The sequence below is a fragment of the Lytechinus variegatus genome, chromosome 2 (assembly GCF_018143015.1).
Source record: "Lytechinus variegatus isolate NC3 chromosome 2, Lvar_3.0, whole genome shotgun sequence".
Taxonomy (NCBI): Eukaryota; Metazoa; Echinodermata; class Echinoidea; order Temnopleuroida; family Toxopneustidae; genus Lytechinus; species Lytechinus variegatus.
Genome location: NC_054741.1, coordinates 15,740,819 through 15,762,137, shown reverse-complemented (window position 1 = coordinate 15,762,137; position 21,319 = coordinate 15,740,819). Strand labels below are relative to the sequence as shown.

Here is a 21,319-nt window from a genome sequence, read left to right as displayed (position 1 = left end):
GGGTTAACTCATTCCTACCCGATTTATCTATTTATTTCTACTGAAATAGTAACATCCATATGAACAATATCATAAGAAGTTCTTCTAAAGCTTTTTTGACTATAGGTGGATTATAATACATACATATGAACATTCAATTACCATTTATTTTTAGCATTAAAATGTTCAGTAATGACCATGTTGGTAGGTATCATTACAATGATGAATGCAGTTGAATTTAGCTATACATTGTTGGGTATAATCAGTTCCATAACTCTATCATATATACATTTCAAATTAGGGTGATATTGCACATTATAAATATCCTAAAGTAATTTCAAGACCGTTAATGAGCAACTTTTATAGATACTTTTCTTACAGGTATCGATTCTTTATACCTATAATAAAACTCAAGTAATCTTTCATATATATATATATATATATATATATATATATATATATATATATATTATATATATATATATATATATATATATATATATATATATATATCAGTGTGGTCAAGGCTCAAACCTCCAAGGCCAAGGCTTTAATACCCAAGGCCAAGGCCCGAAAACCTCAAGGCCAAGGCATTTCAATTGTACAATATATGGAAAAAAATTAGACAACATTGCTTAGGCGGCATACATGACACACAGGACCAAATGTATAAAAGGTGTGAGCGAGCAAAATTTTTGACCCTTGTACATTTAAAACGAAAATAATTTCATGATAGATCATGGAAATTTAGACATAAAAACATTTAATTATTGTTCTAGGCGATTCACATTGCAATAATTATTATTACCAAGGTGATCTGATCCTGGCATGCCCATTCTCAACATATGTCTTTCTCCTCTACCTGGTACAGGGGAGGCAGAATGAAGAGGAAGCTGTTCTGGACTGCATTTAGTGACTCATAAATAGGATACATAACTCACCAATCAAATAATGCGAGCGCAAAGCGCGAGCTAAAAAAATTGTAATATTCCGACCTAAAAACTAGACATTCTAAGCATTTTTTTGTGTAAATTGAATGCAAACCTTACTTAACAATAATTTATGCAAGCACAATCCAAAATTTGTTTATTTTGAAACCTAAAATTTTGCTCTGAATGCCATGCTTGGTCCCTCAATTTTTTTTTTTGGCTCATCATGCCATTGATGCCATAGCCCATTTGGAAATGACGAAATTGAAGTTTGTGTTCAAGTTTACCGAATCTTTTCAGAATATCATTAAGACTTAAAACATTCTTGTTGGTCAAAGAAAATAATACAAGGAAAACCTAATGGAATAGAAATCAACCTTGTTATCATTCTTTAGAGTAAGCTATTTTTAAAGTATGAAAATTGTTGTCAAAATTGCAGTCAGATCTGTCAGAATTATTCCTGTCATAAAATCACTATAATCAGTGGCGTACCGTGGGTCACGGCATTGGGGGGCACCAGCAAAAACTTGGAACTGCCTAGTGAGCTCGCGAAGCGCGCCCAGTTGCCAGGTATACTGACCTAATAGAGATATTTTTATAAGGACAGTGCCAATAAACAGACATGAATCTCACTAGTCAAATAATGCGAGCGCGAAGCGCGATCTTAAATTTTTTGATATTCAAACCTAAAAAGGGACATTACAATCAATCTTTTGTAATCATGATACGTACCTGTCTCGCTAAATAATGCGAGCGCGAAGTGCGAACTGAAATTTTTGTAAATATTGACCCCAAACAGGAAGATTTTAAGGACTATATTTTAGGAATCTTTTATCTATTAAGATTATACACATCTCACCATAGTCATTTAATGGGAGTGCCAATAAGCGCTTGCTGATTTTGTTAGAATTACATCTAAACATGCAAATAAGCACTTGTAATCGTGATTAACATACCCATCTCACTAATCAAATCTTGCGAGCGCGAAGCGCGAGCTGAAAATTTAGGAAATTCAGACCTGAAGAGGGGCATTTTAAGGCTTGTTTGTAGGAATTCAAGAAGACCTTACGTAGTTCACTAACCAAATGATGCGATGCGCGAGCTGAAAATTTTTGATATTCAGATCAGAAAACAGAAAAAGGGACATTTTAAGGACTCATTCTAGGAATTGATGGAGAGCAGACATCTTTCACCAATTAACTACTGCGAACGTAAGCACGGACAGGAAATGTTTCATATTAAGACCTTAAAGTGGGATAATCACTTAAAGTATTCATGAAAAAGAAGCATAATATTGTACATGTTAAAGAATAACTCGAAGTGCGAGGGAATATATTTGGTAGTTTGGTGTATATTGACTTGAAAACGGGAGGTTTTAGTATAACAGGATTATATATCTCGGTAAACAGACAATGGGAGCACCAGGAACAATGAAGACATATATGCCCATAGCAAATTATGTTTCATTTATATGAAAAAATGTTTATGTACTGTAACATAACATAATTATAACATTATAATGAACATTAATGTCTTCTTTCCCACTACGTTTCTCTTCCTTTCTCCCTCTTTTCCTCCTTTTTTTAGTCAGCCGATGGGGGGGGGGATGCCCCCCTGTAGTTACGCCACTGACTATAATCCTAATCATAATTATTATCATTATTATTGATATTGTCATTATCCTTATTAGTCATGATTACATCATATTACCAATAAATAATATTAATTTTCATCACTTCTCTTTGTTACATAATTATGTGATGATAATTGCAATTGATAGCACTGCTAAGTACACTTACTGCTTCTGCTGCTGCTGACTGGTAGTATTTAGTGTCATTAGATGTACAGAACAATTGAAACATTTATAATTACTTTTATAAAACAAATGAAAGTACAAAATACAAAATGCCTTGAAAAAGCCTTGAAAATGCCTTGAAATTTCAAGGCTCAAAATCCTCAAGGCCAAGGCCAAGGCCCTCTCAAGGCCAAGGCTTGAATGTTCAAGGCCAAGGCTTTGAAAAAATAGGCCTTAAGGCGCCTTAAGGCCAAGGCCGAGCATCAAGGCACTACAACACTGATATATATATATATATATATATATATATATATATATATATGAAGGATTACTTGAGTTTTATTATTACCTGTAAGAAAAGTATCTATAAAAGTTGCTCATTAACGGTCTTGAAATTATTTTAGGATATTTATAATGTGCAATATCACCCTAATTTGAAATATATATATATAAATATATATATACACACATATATATGTATATATATTTCATATATGGGAATAAAGTATCCATGTGTTTGTTGTAGTAAGCCAGTAAAAAGAAATAAAAGTGCACTTACATGTACAAATTTTGGGACAACATTCCACTATGTGAATATAAGCCACTAGAAGGATTTGAGGACTGGCAACGACGTACATGTTTGTTACAGACTTTACCATTTTGGGACAATATTAATATTGAAAATGGTGAGTTATCGATGCATTTGGGAAGTTGTATTTGTAATGAAGATGACCAAAATTAAAACACATCTAAAACTGATGAGTTTCCACATGAAAACTAATTAAAATAGCACATATTAATTACAGAAGCCTACGGAACAAGATGATCGATGTTCAGCATTTTTCAACTCATTTATTTCCATAGGAAATTCTATAAAACTAGAAACCGTCAATGCTGGGAGAACTTTGAATATTTCCGCTATAGAGCAAATTATCTGAATAAAAAACTAAGACTACCAAGTAAAAAAAAAGAAATAGGAGAAGTGAAGATAGTTAAATATGGAGTATTGATTACAGATCAAAAATATTGTTGAAATTTTGTACAAGTTTGCAACGAACCTAGCACAAGATGCACAAGTGTCTACAGAAAAATGTTAATAGTAAGAATACATTGTTCATGACTGTTAAACTTTTTTTTTAAGAAATAAAAGAAGAGTATGTACTAAAAGAACATCAAAATATTGATAAAAAAGGCATCTGGGGTTGATGGTCTGCATCTAACATTGATGAAAAAATCTCTTCATATCGCCAAATCGCTTACAAAATTATTTAATATGTCACTCCAAATCGGTCGAATTCCAAAATAATTTAAGAAAGCGAAGATGACACCAATTCACAGAGGAGGTACTTTTGAACCAAAGAATTACAGACCAATCTCGCTTCTACCGACACTGTCAACAAAAACAGTCCATGAACAACTTTATGATTATCTAATTAAACATGACATTCTATGTGATCGTCATTCTGGATTCAGGACTCTCACTTCGGCATCTACCTGTTTGACGTAATTGATTTTATTTTGACTTAAATGAACTCTGGTCGAATAATAGGGGGGGGGGTCTGTTCTTAGACCTACAGAAGGCGTTCGATGTAATTCCAATATATTTTATAACTTGACAAGATGTATTACTTTGGTATAAAACACTCTGAACTACTATGCTTTAAAATGTATTTGACTGAAATACAGAAATGTGTTTTAATAAAAGGAACAACATATTCCCCTTTTAAAAGTAAAAAACAGGTGTCCCTTAAGGGCTCATATTTGGGCCCCTGATTTTTGTTTACATTATTATTTAGGAAACTTACCTCTACCTGATAACACAAAATTCGGTTTATATGCTCTCTTTGATTGCGACGATAGAATGATTAACAAACAAAGAAATTTACAATCCGATCTGGACATAATTGCGAAATGGCTCAAAATTAATTGCATGTATTTACACCCACAAAAGACTGAAATTATATTTTTCGGTAATAAACGAAAATTACAAAATAAAACATTCATAATAAAATTTGAGAATACACCTTTGGAGCATGTTGATAATATTAGATACCTAGTAATAATTTTCGACTCTCATTTAAGTTAGTCTTTGCATATACAATACATCTATTGTAAATATCACATTCTATTGCGTGCATAAGAAGAATTAAACATTTGATTAACAAAAATCATTTGAGACAGTTATTTGCACATTATTGTCATATAATAAACGTTGTTATACAGCGTGTGGAAAATGTTCGAAAAGCAATAAAATGGATTACAGAAATTGCATAAAAGATATACTTGCTCGGATTTTAATACAGATTACTCAACTTCACAATGTTCTTTATCTACACTCAACTGGCAACCTGTTTAACAGAATACCAACAATGTTTTCTAGTATACAACATTTGTATCAATTCTGCACCAACAAATTTGAAACTATTTATGTAAAACGATCTATTGTTTATAATACTATACATTCCGCCCAAAATCGTCCACATATACCAAACCGTTTTTATCTGAATACAAAAGAAGATAATTCTCATTCACTGCAAATTCTGTATTCAATAAATTACAATTGTCTGTACAAAACTCGAAGTCCCTAAATAAGTTTAAAAAAAACTTTGCAAAGCTTTCACTAACATGCTCAACCTTACAACCTGATCCAGTTTGGGAGGGAGGGTAGTATACCACGTGCAGCCGCACTTAATTGCGGTTAATGTTTTGATTTATGTTAAGTTGTTTACATTTCATCATATTCATTAATTTTCTGTTTTTTATTCATTTACCATGTATATGTTCTGCTATTTATTTTATCATGTTTATGTTCTTTTATCCGTGGAGGGCTCCAACATGTCCAATGCAAAGCATAATTTTTTAACTGAACCGGACTACCATCCACTCTTGTATTGATTATTGATTAAACATGAATAAATTAATTATAACAATAATTTTTCTTAATGAAGGCTTTCCGATGATTATCAATCAGACAAATTTAGTTGTTGCGTGAGAGCTATTTTCGATTTTAGATCGTATATTAGGCCTATTCTTAACATTTTCCCAGCATCTTATCTGACGAGAAATTAACAAAAAGGCCCTTTGCAAGTTAAATAAAATCTGAATACTATATTGACTTACAGAAGGCTTAAAACCTTTCAGAAACAGAAATTTCATTTAATACAGTGTGGTGTACACCACAACATTAAAGCTTGTGTATAGTTTTGGTAAATCCACCAAAATGCACCTATCACTATTCCAATTCATTGCTAGCTAATATGAATGGATATGCCCTATAACAGTTATGATGTGGAGGATATGAAATGAAAATGTGTTTTACAGGATAAATTTTGCGAATTTACATGGAAATTTAACCTGATCGGGTCACCCGATCAAATTAAAATATCTGTGTGTTTTTGTCTTTCAATTAAATCCTATTCCAAATCATGGAATGGGCTGAAACTTTCAAGATATGTTCTTTGTCTGTAACTTTTGGATATCTAATCACTAAATTTATAAGATAAGTGCTTGAATGCCCATTTTTTAAATTTAAAACAAGCATCGCCGAGAGAGGGCGCTATATTTCCAAGATTTGAATATTTGAAATTTTCTCAGAGAAGTGCAGTTGAAAAAATATCTAACGGTCTCTACGCTTCAGTAAGACTGTCATATTAGATGATATTCGATGATTAATCACATTATTGACCCTTTACCAAAGCTATACACAGGCTTTAAGGGTTTGAAGAACATGGGCCAAAATGTGAACGATGATTTTTCATTGAAATTCGGGTACAACTTTTAATCTTTATGCAAAAAAATAAAAGATAGAGCATACCATTTTCATTGAATAGCGTGAAGTTTTAACAAACAAAAAACAGTTTGAAAATAAATTATCATCGACAAGTACAAAGAAATCAAATAGACATGTATAATACCAAGGGATGCACTACGAGTAGTTAGAATTTTAGTGATTTACATAATACTATTAAATGACATGACGATTTTTTTTCAATCTTAATACAGTACTTATTTACTTATCTTATTTTCAGTCAAAAGACAACAAGAATATGTACAAGAGGAAGAAATTACCACCGACTAGTGCCTGAGGATTAAAAGGAAACTAGTTTCTGATATGAAGCTCTATTCACGAGTCGGGGCTTATAAAATAAAATCAGTATAAAATGGCAATAAATGTTTAGATGCATTAGGCCTACTTATTGAAACAGATAACTTAATGACAAAGAGCGTTTACTCCCATGTGCAATTATAATATCCAGTCAATATGACATGTTTATACATTTAAATAAACGTTATGCTGTTATCAGATGGTAAAGCCTAGTCAGAAAAAACATATAATTATTATTGACTACATTCAGAAATTATATACAGTGAATGTGCATATATTCCCGAGTGTGCATTAATAAGCTTGACTTGGAAAGATGCCTTATACATCTATATTATGATATCCATTTGTGTTACTGTATACCTTTCGTCGAACCTTTTATTTTTAGAATATGGAGTGGCCTCAATAGTACTCAAATACTAGGCTTTCACTTTCAAGTCGATAAACAAAAATATGTGAATGTTTTATGCGTTTAGTATCCACTTGTAAGAGTTTGACGACACTGTTTAAATTGATGGATTGATTCTAATGAAACAAAAAATCACAATTTCATTTATAAAAGTGTGACTTTCAATGACAGTTTCAGTGACAATTTTCACCGTATGACTGTGGCATTTTCTTTCTCTTTGTTTTGATTGATTTATTTTCAATTTGATTAATACAGTTATAATGCCAATCTCTTTTAGGGCAATAAATGAATTTCATTAATTACTGAGCCTACATTAATCGGTAAAAAGGGCAAGTGTCACACACGATTATTCAGCAATTATATATTTCTGTTACCTTAGACACATGCAAAGATATTTGTCACATTGTGTTACATAAATTTATGAAAATTTGCAAATATTTGCCACTAAAGACATCGTGAGGAAATAAGAAATTTAACCTTTGATTTGAATATGGCAGCTTACCTCTCGTTCTTCCTCTCCGAAAGGAGTTTCGAATTTTTCTCTCGCTCTGAGCATTGAAACCATAGATTGAAGTAAGTTGCTATATACCACGGGTCTATACACTTTAGAGTCTTCCGCCGTGAAACCCTCCTCGTGTATAATTCTGTAAGAAATAAACAATTAAAACTCTCTGTAAATAAAAATAATCATGTCTGTGTATGCTGTATAAAACTTTGACTCGCCGAATAGATGAGTTATCATGGTTATCGCCTCAAGACGAACGATAAGTCACACGCACTGTACACGGTAGGAATGTGCGTTTGTGACCGATAGCGAATGTATAGTCTGAAAATTACAGATGGGGGGGGGGGAATTATTTGAACGTTATAAATGTGAAGGCATTTGAGATGAAAATATTTTTAGTGCACCATTTTCGATTAATATTATTCCAGAAGTGCACTTTTTTACATCACATGGCAATTGACCATATATAGAAATAGAGATAGATAGAGTCAGAAAATATGTCATCAATTTGACGTTGTCCTTTCTCAAGTATGAGCATTCCATCATTGATTTATTGAAATGTCCAGAGAAAGTTATTTCCCCGCCTTATTTTGGTACAATATTTTATGAAGATACAGTATATGCTTGGTTGACCAACTACGAGTCAGTTTCCTGAAGATCGTAAAATTTAAGTTGCGCCAAGTTGCTGGGTGAAGAATGAAAAAAGGTGTGAAAAAAATTATTACTTGTGTGCAGGTACTAATTCACCCACATATCCTTCCACACACATACACACATTCTCACACACACCCTCACACAAGCACCCCACACCTTCAATACACACCTGACACACACAACACATCATATCTCCAATAAACCACCACCAAGTCGCACATCCACCCACACCCAATCATTAAGTGCTCAACATAAGTAACTGTTTTCAAATCAGGCATGTCATTTTAAAGATACATGTATAACAACAGAAAAGGACATCTGTCCGTTGTTCACCAATGAAATTCATAGAGCCCAACCAAAGAGATAAGGGGAAATTTGGAAATGTAGATAATGCTTTAAGAAGTATTAATGAAGTTTTTAGGAAGCGCGTGTGTGTATGGGAGGGTGTGTGTGCGAGCGGGTGGGTGGAATGATGGTTAGGTATCTTTTTGCGTGCAGGAAAATCCACTTTTCACTCTTTGTTCCGTTCTTCACCCAGCAACTTAGGTAAATTGAGATTAGACGACCTTCTGGATATTGTCTCCACGTCAGTCAATCTTGGAAAGATACATGTATAAAAATGATATTGAAATAGATAAATCTACTACGATATATCAATAATCAATTTTTGAATGTTCGTAATTAAGACAAAGACAACTTCAAACTGATAGGATTTGTTTTGCCTGACTCACTGTGCATGCATACACAAATGCGGTAGGGAAAGGGAACTCATGGTTTTCGGTGTTATTATTAAACTCTCTCTCTCTATATATATATACAATAGGTAATGCACGTAAAAATGAAGACCTATTACAAAATTCAGAAGTTCAGCTTATGATTTAGAACTCAGGAAAAAAAGGATGTCATCATAAAAACAGGCTGATGCACAAATTATAGTGGGTGGCGCCGCCATAGCTTGATTACATCAGATATTATAAATGACATAGATAGCTTACCACCCAAGTGACTATTACACGCGTTATCAGTTATGTCCTCATATATCACTTTCTTTTTTTTTATCACACAAGTGAAATGTCCAATGTTAAGAGGTTAACTGAAGTCAGATATCATATCGTCACTTTTATCGGTGTCTTCCCACGTGCTTTTTTTTATTACATGACAGATGGAATACTTTTGCCCTTTGAAGGCGACCAATACAGATGTACGAAGGGAAATTAAGCATTAAACGAACGGAGACGCCTACACAATAGCCTTAAGTTTCGGCTGTAAAAGAATGCGAAGTAAAATAGTCGTTGCTTATTGATCATCTATGAGGAAGTAAATATCCGATTGAAATGTCATGTCATTTTCACCCATTTTTTTTCTCTCTCATGCAACCTCGACAAGAGAAAGGGCAACAAAGCCCTCTTTATATCAAAGATTGCATCCAATACAGAACTGCTTGACTGTACGCCCTTATTGATATATATAGAAAAATAAATAAATAAATAAATATATACACACACACAACATAAATATATATATATATACATATATATTTATTTATAACTTCTACATTATTTTGAATTATTAAGGAGAGACAGTGGGATGATGTGTGTATTACTGTTTTATCTTCTTGTCGTTGTTTTGAAAAGTGCTGATCTATTGATATCTTTATCATGGCTATATAGACAACATGTGCGGGATCCGTTTTGCCACTGTCTGCGTGACTAAGATTTAATAAATAATTTACACTTTGTTAGGCCAGGAACCATCTACAGAATGTATAATCTGCAAAGGATTCGATTGACGGCAATAGGCCTATAGTACTGTTACCGAATCTAGCAAGGTTGGAACTCGATCCGCTGGCAGATAATGGTCTCGGCCGTTGTTGGAACCGTATCCGCCGAACACCCTATCTGCCGCTACACCCCCACGTCCAGACCCCACATGATAACCTCACAGAAAACGCGGGTTATTCAACAACAGCAAAAAAAAAGGGTTAAGGGGTTGAGGGAAGGCGCTTAGGGTCATTTCAGGACCACTAGATCCACCTGCCGCACAACATGGTTAGTTGTCGGGCACCAAATCCCTACAAGGTCCTATACAATCATTTCACACCAAGCTACACACGGACAGGTCTTTCACGCCTTGCACTCGGGCAGAGATTTCTCCAGTGTTAAAGGTAAGGCCTACTGCTTCAACATTGGATTAATAGAAATTGGAGGGTGAGAAAGAGAGAGAGAGAGAGAGGGACGCGAGAGAGGGAGAGGGTGAGATATAAATCAAAACTTACCTTCCTGGACAAACAATGCTTTCTCCTTAGAGGTAGTACTTCTATTTATTTATTTATTTGTTAATTTATTCATTTATTTATCTATTTCAACAGTGTAGTCCCATCGTTAATAAGAATACAGTATATGCGGTCTGCATGATATGATTAAATGCATAAACATATATATATAACTGAAAGCATTAGTTGGTGATATGAAACATCGGTACAAAACAAAGATGGAAGCCACTTGTCTTCGAGTAATAATAAAGAACCAAATATCTAAAATCCAATTTATAAATATATCATACACTCTGTGTATGCAGACAGCTTCAAAATTTTTATAAAATATTGATTCCAATGTACCACCGAAATTAACATGTGCCTTAAAGACAGAATATAGGGTTTACGGTTGCAATCCCATTTTTATTTCTATTGATAGAGAGATCAATTGCACAATCACAATAATCCAATCTTAACTGAAAATAGGCAGGCTGTAGCACTTCGCGTATAGTTTCATCGCATTAAAAACAGTGGCGATGTAACATCTCCAAATGAAAATTATCTTTTTCAAAGGGCATTAAAATGCTTGTTTGTATTGTCAAGCTTGAAATACGTGTAAAAACAAAAGCAAAAATAGTAAATTAGAAATTCACACAATCGAGCGAGATTAAAAAAAAAACATTTTATTTCGTACAGGATTGATGACAAAATTAATAAAATAGAAAAAAGGTATTGAAAACAATTTATCTAGGGTTAATATATATCCTTTAAACAAATATAAGCCCGCGTCGAAAGCATATTTGTAAACCATAATACACTCATGTAATATATGAAAAAAATAACAGATATTTTGAACCTGACAATGACGAGATAAATTATTTTTTAGGAAAGAGTATAACATTGGGGCACACAATATGTTCAAAGGAAAGCTCTGTCAACGTGGGAACACGTGGGTAAAACGGTAATAGCCGTACATGATAACTGGAGACAATACAAGAGCTTTGAATAAAAAGTAGGCCTATACAACGCGAGGTTTAACGAAAGAGGGCACTAACATTTAAGAAGGTTCGGGAGCGGGTGTGATGCGTTTGAAAGAATGGGCGAAACAATGAAGGTATGGAAGATGATTACGACCAAACTGTAAATAAGACTCGAGAAAACTGAAGAAAAAGGTCATAGATGGAGACGGAGAGAGAGGGGTAAAAGGGATGGTGAGAAGAGACTAGAGAGAAGGGGGAACACAGAGAAAGACGCATACACACACGCACACCCACACACACAGCCAGGGAAGAAAGAATGAGAGAGAGGGCAAAGAAGAGGTGAGGACATTTTCTGGTTGAAAGAGAGAGATAGCGAGAGAGACTGCATTTGTCCTGCGGCTACAAACCGTTGCTGTCATAAAGACTCATTGCGTGGGTGTACACATCTCCTGATGATGGCTGAGAGAAGGTGGGTGGTTCACATACATTGACGTTTATGAGTAATGCATAACTTAATAATGCCGACCAGCGTTCCGATATGCAAACCGCAAATTTACTTATCTCGCATCACCATCTCCTTGCCCGGTACTTTAGGTAGGCCGCTTGTTTGGCTGGCTACTTGATTGCCCCCCCCCTCTCCCGCCAATTTTGTTGGTGCAACCAATGAACACATTCACAGTTGTAGATAGATATATTTACATTATAAGTTGTTTGTCCATGCAGAAATACGAAAAGAATTTCATAGCAGTTATGAATACGCATTTTACAATACACAACACCATAAAAATGCCTGTTGTAGGATTTATCAAACTAAAGTTTAACGGATTCGATTCAAAGATCTCTTTCAACTTCCATTCTCTTGAGGATGACACCTTCATCCCACTACATTCGTGTTTTAAACATAGCTTGAATGGAGTTTGCCAATTTACAAAACACTGCATTTACCATTTAATTGGCTTGCCCCATTCCTCCGCTATGTCGAGGTCATGTTGCAGATTTTCATATTCTTCTATGGAGTCAAGTCAAGTAAAGATGATGGTGTCATCTGCAAAAAAAAGCGTAACACCACACTCAACTGAATACATAGATTATTGATGTATATCATAAACAATAGAGGACCGAGAACGCCCCCTTGTGAATCTACTCTGATTGTTCCTCATCTACAACTACTTTCCGCTGTCAACTATTCAGTAATGCCTCTATCCACTTTTTTTAAGATTGGGGATAAATGGCTATTTCTAGCCCATTGTTAGTTCTCTGCGACTGTTTCACAAAGAGTTAGGCCATGCCCCATTGCCGACGCCAAATGTATAATGTACAATCTTATTGATTATTATGTAGCGTGCACTCTCATAGCATGATTTAACCAATGTTGTGATGCCGTTTTCACCGCACGCAACTGGAAATTTAAGGACTATTTTAAGTCATACGAAAATCTTTATAAATCACCCACAGTTACCATCACGAATTACGAAAGGAAGATCCTGACATCTATGACAACACATCTAAAAAACAATCAACAAAGATATTTTTAACTAAGGACATAAAATGCTCCTATGCTTTCAGTGACGCTTATGCATGTAACACTTCCTATGGATAGTTTTCATGACATGATTCATACGAAATAACGTCGGGGATGTCCACGGTTCTGTGAACAGAACATGGCCATGTAATCCAAAGTGGCCAAATATGTCTTCCATTCGGGGAACTTTTCACGCTACATAACGATTCTTGGCTGTTTTCCACTTGCTCTCAGATCCGTTGGCCGGTCGTGTTTCGTTAGCGTCTAGTATTTGCCTGTCGCACATGAAAAGGTGATACTTAAAGATGTATCGTCTTGTACTTTTGTTTTACTCTACTTCCTCAGGGTAAATAAAATCGAAGCATACTGATTCATTGTTTCCATAAAATTTGTACAAGCCCACCCCACACACACATACAGTAAATCCCTCTGAGTAATCTTCCAGCCTATGAAATCAAGATGCAAAGATGCATCTAACATGAAACGTGCTTGTCCTTTCAGTGTGCAAATGTGCACCACAAAGGGGTCTCCTAATCTTTTATTTGAAGAAGGAAAATTTTATCACTTTTTGGTGATGTTAACCCCACTTCTGTGTTCCATTCTCATAGTATACTTTTTCAATCTTAAGCCTTTTCCAAGAGGCTGTAAAACAGTGTAGCACTCTGTAATAAGATTTTGGGGTAATATTGAGCTATCGACCCAACCCCGAGACCAGCGACGATTTTTCTCGCTTAATTTGACCTTGGAAAATATTTTCGCATCGATGTATGATACAGAGGGCAAACTAAAAATTATTTATAGTCATTCTCGGCCTGTATGCCTAATGGCCATGCCTACTGAATGCGTACTTTGGATCGATACTATATTTGATAATCATTCGCTTTCAGAGTAGAACTAAATAGGGATTGCTCATTCATCCCACTTCACCTTTCGATTGCGCTTTTACTGATATCGCCTGTATGATACGTGCGTGAGAGTACGCACGATTGTGTTATAAACCTGTGTTTTTATGTCTTTATACTCACATTCAATGTTTTTAATAAATCATGCATTTATTGTCTTTTTTATTATACATCATAAACATACAACAGCACAATACTGTGACTCATCACAAATATGAATAATTTATGACATATTTGGAAAGGTAAAAATCATGGAATATGGCCTATTTGGAAAGCAGGATGCATTGTATTTCTTGTGACATCAATTTGTACAATACGATATCAAGGTTTGGTTGAATTAAAGAAAAACAAGCAGTGCGCTTATGTCGTCTATAACGCTCAAAGTCTGAGACGAAGCTGAAAAACCTTGAAAAGTCATGACCATGATGAGGTTCAAAGGCCAAGGTGCTGGAGATATTTCAATGCAAACTTCTGCATTTGCACGATTTCGATAGATTCCTTTTTATCTTCTGGACCCCTCAGAAGAACAGCCGTTAGGCTGAAGAGGGCTATCCAGCCCATGTGTTGGAAAATGAATAAATAAAAAAAAAAAATATTCGTTGCTATATCTTGCACGGCTGTCCATTGAAGTAAGAAAAAAAAATGGCCATGGATAGGGTTCGTAGAGTGTAGTTATTTTTTATTCAACGAAATTGTAGCAAAAAAAAAGAAAGGAAATGTGGACGATAAGAAAATTGTGCAGATGTAAGCTTAACTTAACATGTTTCTCATCCCCTGTTAATTTAGTCAATCCAAATGCCATCATTGTTTTTCCAGCAGAATTATAACTTTCACACTGGGATATCAAATATACGTCATTACTTTAAAAAAAATTTATATGCCTTTAACCACTATGCTGCATATAATCTTTATCACGTCATTTTCACTATAAAGCGCACTAAAAATATATAATACATTTTGATGTCAAGAAACACTCCTGGTTCTATCCGCTCATTACATTCATGTGTCACAACATGAGAGAAAAAGGATCTGTATAGCTTTTTTTTTTCGGTTTTAGGAAAAATAAAGAGTTTCTACACTGTAAAAACTGCAGTGGTAAAACGGACACCGATTGGTGTTAATAGGGGACCACACCCTGAGGTGTTAAAATTACACCCTAGAGATTAAACATAACACCAACGAGTGTAAATGTAACAACAAAAGGTGTTGTAATAACACCTATAGGTGTAAAACTAACACCACCAATTTAACACCGGTGTAACATAATTGGTGTGGTCCTCTATGTACACCAGTTAACACCACAGTGTTGCTGTGAATGAGTCAAAGTTGGATTCTCAGAACATGATTTCCTCTGCGTTCGGTCGCACTCTCCAAGCTTTGCTGCAGCCACATCGAGGAAATCGATTACAGAACGACAAATGCTAGAACAAGGACAGACAATCGGACGGTTTGCCCTCGGTTTCGTTGGTAAGACAGTATCATCAATCCAGACCATAGGGGAATCTTAATTCCATCTCGCACCTTCAAGATCAAATGATGAGATATGTCAACGGATGCCTGCATGTAGGGGATGTAGCATGCAGTCACACCAACAAAAAAACTATACCCTACCGAACAAAGTTACTATTTTCATTCTGCATTACATAAAAATTGATCGGATTTGAGCATATAGTGCCATGTGACTGTATTGTATTCATCATTAAGGGTTTAGCCGGAAAAGAGGGCGCCTCGGCAGTAAGAACGAGAGATGATAGATTCTTGGAAGAACGGAACCAGTTCCATATGTTATCGATTGTCAGGATCCAACGTCCCCAGTCTCCTGATTCCCAAGCCAATATACTTGGTATTTTTAAGCGGCTGATTTATGCTGTCGACTAGGCTCAGTGGCGCGATTAGACAGAATGGGCTGAGATTTTTGAAGGTAATAATATTTCCTGGAGATGTGCAAGCGAACGAAGTGAACCTTCCAAACTAAATCCTTTTCAATATTCTCTCAAAGAATTGGCATGTGAATATTTAAAACAATCTAATTATCAAACGGATTGGAAGAGACGTATGATGTACATGTAAGAAGACCCCCCACATGCCCAATACCATGAATACCCCTCCATTGAGTTGAAAAATGGGGGTCTATAGGCCCCACCGCCCCCAAAGATCCAATACGCCAGTAACCATGATCACCTTTAAGGTAATATTTACTGCTTGATTTTGACCAAAGTTGTAGAATATTAATACCTGCGTAAAGAGTGGAAATGATATTTCACCAAGCATCATTGGAAAGCATACTATAATAACAACAATAAGAAATCTTGAAACAAACACCTGACGCAAAACCTTACACTCTAAAAACACCGAGTAAAATTTTACCCAATATTAGGTAGAAAAGGAACATGCATGTTTGCTGGGTATTCTTTTATACCCAATATTATGCTAATTCAACCCATCCTTGCGTCAAATCTTTTTACCCAACCAACATGCATCTTCCCATATTACCCAATATTGGGTAATCCCTTTTTAGAGTGTAAACCTTTCCTATATTGGCGGGAAAAGTGAGGTAACATCATTCTCGAGCACATTTACATAATGAGTAATTTTGAAAATTTTCATTAAAAAAATGGCTAGTATGTAGTTATCTAAGTTTTAATCTTTTACAAATTACTATTGCATTATATCATTTGCTCGATTCCTTATGAGGTAATGATATTATAAGATAGTCATACGTGTTTATAATCTAATTAAGTATGAAGTAAGCTTTGACTACAGGTATCAACACTACTAAAATATACAAATCATATCGATGCATCTTCAATTAGGAGTCGATCATAGAACAACAATGATTATGGAGTGGAGATGCCGTGGAGATGAGTGTAGATGCCGTGGCCGAGTGGTCTAAGGCGCCTGGCTATACGTGGAAAGTCCGGGGTTCGATCCCCGGCCGCGGCACCTATGCCCGTGAGCAAGGCATTTAGTCTACAATGCTCTTTTATCCTGCTTTCAAATAAATGGAAATGCTTTATGCATTACTGGTAACTAGGTGTGCACTTGTTAAAAAAAAAAAACTAACAATATGATAACGTAACAAAAACCATGAAATCGTCGCCAATAACTTAAAATGATGTTTGAGAATGTTCTTAAAATAATTCAGATACCAGTTAATTTATATCTTGTCTATCCGCTAATGGGTGTTAATAGGACAAGAATGTAGTTGCAGCAAAAATTTTCTCATGAGAAAGTCTTTAAAACCAAGATAAAATGTCTCTACATTATCATACATCTATATCTGGTACATTAACGTTGTGAAAGCTTTTAAACAAATCTTGTTACAAACATATAACTTTGAAGATCACTGACATAAAAAACACAATTATATGGGACGTTGTACCATGGAAAAAGACCCGACATTTTAATAAAATGCCTTGCTTATTTTGCTTATTTCTCAGCAACTACGTATTTTCTTCCAGAAGCATGTGATAGATATCTCACGCTTCGGTGGTCACATTATTGGATTATGTACGAACTGATTTTGAGATCGTTATCACAACTGGCATTTATATTTAAACTCTAACCCAACCAATAACCACAATACTACTACACCTTTGCAGGATTCGAACCCGCGGTTCGGAATCCTGCTTCGCTAGACCATTGACACATGAAAATAATGTAGATATTGATCAACCAAACCAAAATGTGAGGTGAACGGTGGTAAAAAAATGTCCGAGGTTTGAGTTATCTACACATAGAACTATGACATTAAAAAAAAATGCTGACGAACAGGATCTTGGGACTGGTGGTTTCTAAAATGAATTATACTTTTTGCGTATTTTCCAAAAGAAGGATTATAAAGAATTCATGATAGTATTTATACACAGGAATGTGTACGTGACAAGGTACACGCACTAATTTTGATAATAAAGTACGGATTTGCTATTGCAAGAAATTAATCACTTTCAATCAATAGATATACCTCTACAATGTCTAAAAAGTAGATGTCATAATGTAAATAAATTCTGCACAGTGCACCCAAATCATTTATATTTGTATCACAAGATTTGTGTCAATAATGTCAAGTTAGAAATTATTTTGCATACTACTTTCTTGTAAACTTATTTTATCGTTTGGCTAATTAGTAAGGATGTGGATAAAATTGTTTAGAATTCGACACTTCTTAATTGGATTAAGAAAAAGTGGTCATGATTATTTTAATTATTCGTTAGACAAATATTACATGTATGTTCATTTTTTTCTCCATTTTTTTACTTTACTGTTGGCTAAGGTGCATATTGGTTAATTTCTAACATAAATATACAAAGCAAGTACGGATCATCAGTGTCCCACTGTGACTTCATAATATTTGTGAAGTAAATCATAATATTCATTATTGTTCTTTGCACGAATTTATCATGCTGACGAAATGATACTATCAGAATGGCCAATAATTGATATCATGCATGTCAGAGTATACATGGTATAACAGAAACAAGCGTTTCAAGCGCCCGATATTCACAACTTGAGGATCGATCCAAACTCAAGATTTTTCTCAAATTAGCGGGGGACACGTCCCCCACGCTTCCGCCACCTATGATGCAATGCGCTTGCAGAAGGAAGCAGAACGCTAAACAAAGAAACCGGGCGCTAATCGGGCACGAAAAGAGCGGTTTTTTAGACCAATTTATCTGATATGAAGTACAGGCAAAGGTAAAGGGGCACTCGTTAAAACATAAAACGGGTCCTCGACAGGTATGAAAGGGGCTCAGAACACGTTCGGGAGGGGCACTTTTCTTTGGTAAAAAGAAGCACTGACGCGAGAAAGGGTACTTATAAGAAGCCAAAGGGACACTTACTAATGGCATAAGACGGGTACTTTTCATGTATGAAAGGGGCACTGAACACGTTCGTGAGGGGCACTTTTATTGGGTAAAAAGGGGCACTGATTCGACAAAAAGCCCTTATATACAAGAAGACAAGGGGATACTTGCTTACACATAAAATGGGTTTTCAGGAGAAAGGGAGACAGAACACGTTTGCGAGGGAGCATTTTTGGTAAATATTGGCACTGATTCGAGAAATGGCATTTGCTAATACATAAAACGGGTCCTTCTCTGGTGAAAGGGGCACAAAACACATTCGAGAGGGGTCAATTCTTGGTAAAAATGGGCATTTAATCGAGAAAGGGCACTTGGTAACACCTAAATCCGGTTTTCCTCAGGTGAAAGGGATACAGTACACGTTCGTGAGGGGGGGGGGGTTCTTGCGTAAAAAGGGCCCCTTGTTCAGTGCTTCAAAAAGGATCGCCACCCTTGGACTAAAGTAAGGTCGACTTATGCAGAGTCTACGGAATACGCTACAACTAATACCTCAGTTACATTTCCTCTACTGCCGCCGTATGACGAGTCGAAAAAAGCCGTTTCATCTTATTCTGTTAAAATGATACATAATGTTAAAACGGCCGTTTTCGACTCGCCGTACGGCGGCCGTAGGGGAAATGTGACTGAGATATAAACAGAGGCGGACCCTTCGAGGAGAAAATTGAATTTGCACCTTCATCTGATGTAATGTCGAATAGTTGACACACACCATACTGCGACCTTTTTCTATATCGGGTGATCGAGGCTAAGAAGAAGAAAAAGAAGAAGAGGAGGAGGAGGAAGGATACAGACCTACATTCCATTTGTTATTGCTTAACGAACTGAAATTAGTTTCCCAACGAGCACGTTCTTTACGACATGTCCGGATTCCCTTCTCTCCAGCAACATAATTGTGGGGCGGAATTCGCGATAATGATGAGCGATTTTGTGACACTGTATTCCATGGGCAATGAAAAGCCTTTTTTTTCATGATTAAACCAAAAGATTATCTCGAATGTCGTAGGTAAGATTTCCTAGGGGGAATCTGAATAAAAAAAGAACACTTATAATCGGACTCTTCATAAAAGTAAACCCCTCTCTCAATTAATATACCCTATGTTGTACTTGGTAAAGAACGCTGCTATATTTATTTATTTATTCATGTTTTATTTAACAAAAATAGATAAAAAGAACAGTGGAGGGTAGTCCGGTTCAGTTAAAAACTGTTTTACATTCGAGACAGTATCTTTATACCTATTGTCCCCAACAATATATTCTTTAATTTTCGTTATGTCCTTTTTTACTGCTTTTTTTTCTTTTGGGGGCGATGGGGGTCATATTTGATCTTTATTCTTTTTTTTTCGTTTACAAGTATCTTGTCCTCAATACAGGAAATTACGCACACACACACAGAAAGAAATCCGCACCAATGCAGATGAACATTTCAAGAACTACTATTCACTTTAAGAAAAAGTAATGTAATTTCAATGGTCCATACATTAGTAACATTTGACAAGCAAGCCCCCCTCAAAAAGAATAAAAAATTAAAAAAAAAGTAAATAAATAAATGAAATGTTTTAAAAATACAAATCCTCTCTGGAGACTGCTCAATGCGCATTCCAATAATTTCAAAGGATATGTTTTAAGGTGTTCTTTGAAAGTTTTAGAAGTTAAATATTTGTAATGACTTCAGGAAGGCCGTGCCAAACTTAGAGGATGGACAAATGTTTAAACGCAATGTTACAAAATGACATAATCAATGTGCATAAGGTTGTACCCACGGTCAAGCGACGACCATACCACCTTATCACAATGTCATCGTCGTACTCCAAAGTGTGGTCATAATAAGATTTTAAAGAAATACTACTCCTAAAATGGATCAGTATAATGAAAGGCGCAGATCAAGAGGGCAGAGAATGCACCCCCTCATCCCCCCGGGGGGGAGATGTATTCAATTTCTTGTCCATTATGGTGTGTCGATGATCCCCCCCCTGCTTCCATTGTTTTGAAGAGAGATTTTTTTTGAAAGAAAGTCGTACATTTTAAATAGCCCCTTCTTTATTGAACGGTGAATTTATAGACACTTTCCCCTAAAAGAGATAAATCCACTCTTAAAGGATAGAATTTTCACTCCATGAGGAATGTGACATCGTGTCACTCTCACAGGACTGTGATTGGGGGGCTGGGGACCAGATTTGTATCCCGAGACTAAAATTTCCTGTTTTCCCACTGTGGTCAAGTACTTTTCTTTTTCATTTAAAAATTTACTATTCCAGCGTAGGAAAAACGACATAATCATATTCCAATCGGCGTGACATTGACTAATAGAAGAATGCGAATACACTAGATCACCTAGAATAACAGCACGTTATTCTGCGTTTGGCCACACGGGTCGTGTGGTCCAGTGAGGTTAGAGCATTGGACTCATAATCGCAAGGTTGTGA

The 21,319-nt window shown here is 35.5% G+C and overlaps 1 protein-coding gene across 1 annotated transcript in view; it reads right to left on the bottom strand.

Moving 5' to 3' along the window:
• The window catches only part of LOC121407424 (guanine nucleotide-binding protein G(o) subunit alpha-like), a 53,581-nt gene that overhangs the window by 16,280 nt on the left and 15,982 nt on the right, over nt 1-21,319 (bottom strand). The window contains exon 4 of the mRNA XM_041598490.1: nt 7,717-7,858. Coding sequence (XP_041454424.1) covers nt 7,717-7,858 — 142 coding nt within the window. The remainder of the gene's footprint in view (nt 1-7,716; nt 7,859-21,319) is intronic.